Source organism: Psammomys obesus, unplaced genomic scaffold (assembly GCF_907164565.1).
Source record: "Psammomys obesus unplaced genomic scaffold, mPsaObe1.curated_primary_1811, whole genome shotgun sequence".
Lineage (NCBI taxonomy): Eukaryota > Metazoa > Chordata > Mammalia > Rodentia > Muridae > Psammomys > Psammomys obesus.
The window spans coordinates 3,683,945-3,689,078 of NW_026596131.1; the positions used below are offsets into that span (position 1 = coordinate 3,683,945).

The following is a 5,134-nucleotide window of genomic DNA, read 5'->3' on the forward strand; positions in this document are numbered from 1 at the left end:
TTCCTTCCTTCCTTCCTTCCTTCCTTCCTTCCTTCCTTCCTTCCTTCCTTCCTTCCTCCCTCCCTCCCTCCCTCCCTCCCTCCCTCCCTCCCTCCTTCTATCCCTCCCTCTCACCCTTTTTGAGACAGGGTTTCTCTGTGTAGCCTTAGCTGTCCTAGGCTTGCTTTGTGGACCAGGCTGGCCTCAAACTCAGAGATCTACCTGCCTCTGCCTCTCAAGTGCTGGGATTAAACGCATGTGCCTGTCTTCTGTTATTTTCTTTAAGAACATTTCTTCTCCCTACAACTCTCTGTTACATGACCTTTTGTCTTTTAAAAATATATTCCCATCTCACTTCTCCTCATGACCCTAGTCTTCATGTTGTGATTTCCCAGAGTTCTGTTTGGTCCCACTTCTCTTAGAAGTCTCTGGTTGATGGCTCTAAACAGGTCTGAGTTGTGTCTTTAAGTGCCCGCTTCTTGATAAGCACTTCCAATTTGGATCTCCAGCCTCTGCCTGAGCAGCTCCTCTGTCCTCCAGTCACAGGTATCCCAGGAGCATCCCTGAACAAGAGGTGGTAGAAGGGTCTGTGGTATGAGTGAGACAGTCAGGGAGCTTCCTGATCAAGGGAGGGCCACATTGCAGAGAAAGTAAACCTAGCAATAGGGGTCTACAGCGGCCACTGCCACCCAAATCCCCTCCTGTCCTGTGCCTCTTAATACTAAGGCACTGAATTAATAGAGCTCGTGGTTCTTTTTTCTTGTTTCTTGGGCAAAGCATCAGGATATAAAGAAAGTGAAGCATAGCTTCCAGGTAACCTTGTCTTCTAACAGAAGATTAATAACAGAAATTTAAAGACAGTGCCCTGACTGACACTTGGCTATCTTGAGTCTTTAATTTTGATGGTGCTAGAACTAGCACCTAGAACCAAGCTGCCTCAACTACATCTGCTACTGCTGCTTCCGCTGCACGTTCCTAAAGTGCCATTTTTCTCCCTCCACAGCATTCTCGAGCACACACCACCTTCGCTCTCTCTGCAATCCCCTCTCATTTCAAGATCATAGAGTATTGTGGTCACGAGCTCCCTGTCCGTATCAAAGTCACAAGTGCTGGATTCAATTAAAACAGCAGTTTAGCCATAGACAACCATGACATGTAACCAGAGCCTCATGTTTGTAGTCAGAGTGTGCATCCCAGTAGTGTCTTGTGGAGAGAGTTTTGTCCCTGGCTGATGTAGCTTAAGATGGTCCATAAGATTATGAGTCACAGGAGGAAAGTTTGCTTATGAAGAGCCTCAGTTGGGCTCTGAGGTGTGAACAGCAGGTATCGCTACTACTTGGGAAGGCCAGGCCCGATAACTTACTGACCGCACACACAGCCAGCGATCTCAAGGGCCTGAGTGAAGGTCTGAGTGGCGAGGTGCGACTGTTCTTGATTGGCATTGTAACTGATTGCAAGGGCTTGGACAGTATTTCTAGCGCAAATCAGGATCCAAGCTTCTCCCTCATTCAGCTGTTTTCTCGGGTACCCTGTCCAGCTTCACAGGCTTTGGCTGAGCAAGCACCCTGCAATTCTCACCCACCATTTTAGCACTGAAACTTACAAGGTGACACATAACATTTTGTGGAGTGCTTTAACAGCTGGAAGAGAACATGTGTCACTTTACATATTGGTTTGTTTTTGACTCTATCAACACTTACAGTCAAACTTGCATTTTAAGACAACCATGCTCTTCAACTTCAAACCCTTCCTTTGGTGCTTCTCCAAAGATCAGTGGGGTCTGTGTAATTGATGTCAAGAATGGGAAACCACCATGTAAAGAAGTGAAGTTCTAGCTCTGTGAACCCCACATTTTCTATGCAGCTGTTCTCCCAACCTTACAATAAGCTGCTGTGTTTGTTAGAACGCCGTTCTTTCCTGGGAGCATCCCAGCCTTTTTTGGAATGTTCAGCTCATACGCCATTGCTTTTCTAAAGCCTTCTTTACATTTCTTAGTATCTCCCTATAGCTCCCTCGTTTCAGTGTCTCATGTGTTTGCATATAACCTCCGCTGGACTCTTGTTTTTGGTTTTGGTTTTTGGTTTTTTGAGACAGGGTTTCTCTGTGTAACCAGCCTTAGCTGTCCTGGACTTTGTAGACCAGGCTGTCCTTGAACTCATGCGATTTGCCTGCCTCTGTCTCCCAAGTACTGGGATGAAAGGTGTGTTACCACCACTCCTGGCCCTAGATAATAACTCTTAGGCTTCACATCCATACAGTGTATGTTGCTGCTGTTCAGCTCTGCCACTGTAGTGCAGAAGGAGCCATGGATAATATGTGACCGACTGAATGTCTATCTTCCCGGAAGGCCTTATTTACAAACGTTCAGGATGCTGGAGATAGAGTCAGTGGGCCGAGTGTGTAGCTCCTGCTCTAAGCTCTTGAGAGTGTAGACCGAATCTTACTGTTGCCATTTAATTTTCAGAATCAGTCACAATACACTTACTAGGTTCTCCACAAACATTAAAGAGAAAGACTATCAAACTACTTAATGACAAAAGTCAGCTGCCGTTACAAGTTCTACAAAGGTGTCATGGTACCTGTTTTTTTTTTTTTTTATTTGTTTGTTTTTTTGTTTTTTTTTTCATTTGAAAGTTGTCAGAGATACAGTTTTTATTAATGTTGATTTGTTTGGAGAAATAGTTTAGATATATCAAAACAATATAATCAGCGGGAAAGAGCACGTTTTATTGATTTATATCTGAAGGAAATTAATGGTTCTATTTCTGAGGGAAAACTGAAATTGAAAATAGTGTAACAGGAATTAGAGTGGTCATTCTAGGAAAACGGTAGCAGCTTTTATTCAGATTCTGATTTATTGTGCCGTATTTGCTCTGTCATCTTTTTTAATTTGTAAGAATATGCTCCTACTTGACTGTCAGAAGGTGGCTGGGTCTATACCGGGCACATCCCGTGCTACTGAAGAGCACAGTACAGCCTCTGAGTGGGGTGTGGTTGGGAAAGGGTGACAAGCCACCAAACTTGGCTTTTCTGCAGTTAAAAATGCTCCCCACCCCTTTTCTTTTCTCCTCCAGGTTGATTTGGAATCAAATCCACAGAACAGAAGTCCCGAAACCCGTCCCGGCGTTGTCTATTCCAATACCAAATTTCCTCGAAAAGATAATCTCAACCCAAGACACATTAATCTTCCTCTTCCTGCTCCTCACGCACAGTATGCAATCCCTAGCCGCCATTTTCATCCCCTTCCTCAGCTACCCAGGCCGCCATTTCCCATCCCCCAGCAGCACACCTTGTTAAATCAGCAGCAGAATAATTTACCTGACCAACCAAATCAGGTGGCACCTCAGCCAAATCAGGTGGTCCAGCAGCAAAGCCAGGCCCCTCCGCAGGCCCTGCAGCCACCGCCTCAGCTCTCTCCTGCACTTCAGGCGGGGCCCTCCAGTGCGTTTTTCAGTAATGCAGTTGCTCACCGACCACAGACTCCTCCTGCCACAGAGGCTGTGGCTCCCGAGCAGCAGCCACCTCCCGTGCTGCCTGATGGCCACAGTCCACTGAGAGCCATCACTCAGCCTGGCCCCATCCTGGCGTCCCCTTTGAACAACTTTGTTGACGAGAGCTCCCCGGGATTGCCTGTAGGAGAAGCTGTGGGTAAGCTTGCCTGTCGGGATGTCAGATGTGAAGAGTTCCCGGGTTACATGCGGAAGATAGCATGTCCTGTGTAATGTTACTTTAGGCCAGGATTGACTCATGTCTTCAGATAATGCCAGAAAACCCTACCAGTGGGTATAAAAATAAAATTTGGCTTCAAGTGCTATATGTACATATGTGTATAATAAGTATCCAGTTGACATCATTGACACCGTCACAAAGGAGGGAGAGTCAGCACCATAGCTCTGGGCTGTGGGAGGTTCACTCTTACCCAACCAAATTGTAGCTATTTCTTTGTCTTTGTGGAGGAAATCTGGGTGTGAAGTCTTTGCAGAAATTAACTTGAAGCAGCCCTAGATGGTCAAAAACCATTTTCACATCTGCGTCTTCCTGCAGATGGAGTCCACGGAAGTGCAGCCCTGGAGACACTGAGGCGGCAGCAGGCGCGGCTGCCGCGGTGGGGTGAGCACCATGCCTGTCTCAGCCAGGGCAGCGTCCCGTACTCACTCCCTCACCATCCTCACCTCCCGCAGCTGCCCCAGCCACCCATCGGCCTCCCCCAGCCGCCAGGGAGAGCGGAGTGGAAACTCACCAGCAGGGCTGACGACGAAGCCGAGACAACATTCTCAAGGTACTCCAGCCGACCGGAGCCAGCCCTGAACACGACCTGTGTGTTTTCTGCCTCACTGGAGCCCTTTAGCTTTCAGTTGGAGCACGGTCTCAAATAACTAGTGCTGGCCTTGTTGACAGATACCAAAAGTTCTCTCAATTGATCATAAAATATGGAGAACTTAGAAATCACTCATGCTAATTTGGGCCTACATAATCTACAACTTTAGCCCTTGCTTTACAGTCTGTTATGAAAAAGACACAAAGCCATTAGTGGGACTGGATATTTTATTGTTTGTTTTCTTAGTAAATAAAAGAATGATGAGGACAGAAGTAAATTTGTGATTAAAGCTTATTATTAATTTTTTATCAAGGAGGGTAGATGTCTGCCTTTCTGGAGCTAAAGTTGTTCTGAGGGTACTAGGGTAACTCTGAGTGTATTTCTGGCCAGCATCATGTGACTGCTATGAACTGCTTCCTCATCCTGTCTGAAAACACCCACTGTCACTATGGCCCTTAAAGTTGTTTGTTTGGTTTTGTGTTTTGTTTTACGTTAATATTTATTTCTATTTTTAGGGCATACAACTTTTTGTTTTTTGTTTTTTTTTTAAATTTCATGTGCATGAGTATTTTGTTTGCATGTACAGTCTGTGGACTCTGCATGCCTGGAGCCTGAGGAAGCCAGAAGAGGACATTGGCTCCACTAGATTTGAAGTTCAGGTGGTTGTAAGCTAGCTACCCCGTGGGTGTTGAGACCTGAGCCTGGGTCCTCTGTAAAAGCTCCAGTGTTCTGAACTTGTGAGCTATCTCTCCCGCAATTTATCTATCTATTTATTTATTTATTTATCCACTTATTTATTTATTTATTTATTTATTTATTTATTTATTTATTTATTTA

At 45.5% G+C, this 5,134-nt stretch overlaps 1 protein-coding gene across 3 annotated transcripts in view; it reads left to right on the top strand.

The window, feature by feature from the left end:
• Helz (helicase with zinc finger) overlaps positions 1–5,134 on the top strand; it is a 142,876-nt gene that overhangs the window by 115,605 nt on the left and 22,137 nt on the right. For all 3 annotated transcript variants that reach the window (XM_055592127.1, XM_055592129.1, XM_055592128.1), the window contains 2 exons: positions 3,054–3,627; positions 4,024–4,258. In XM_055592127.1, coding sequence (XP_055448102.1) covers positions 3,054–3,627; positions 4,024–4,258 — 809 coding nt within the window. The remainder of the gene's footprint in view (positions 1–3,053; positions 3,628–4,023; positions 4,259–5,134) is intronic.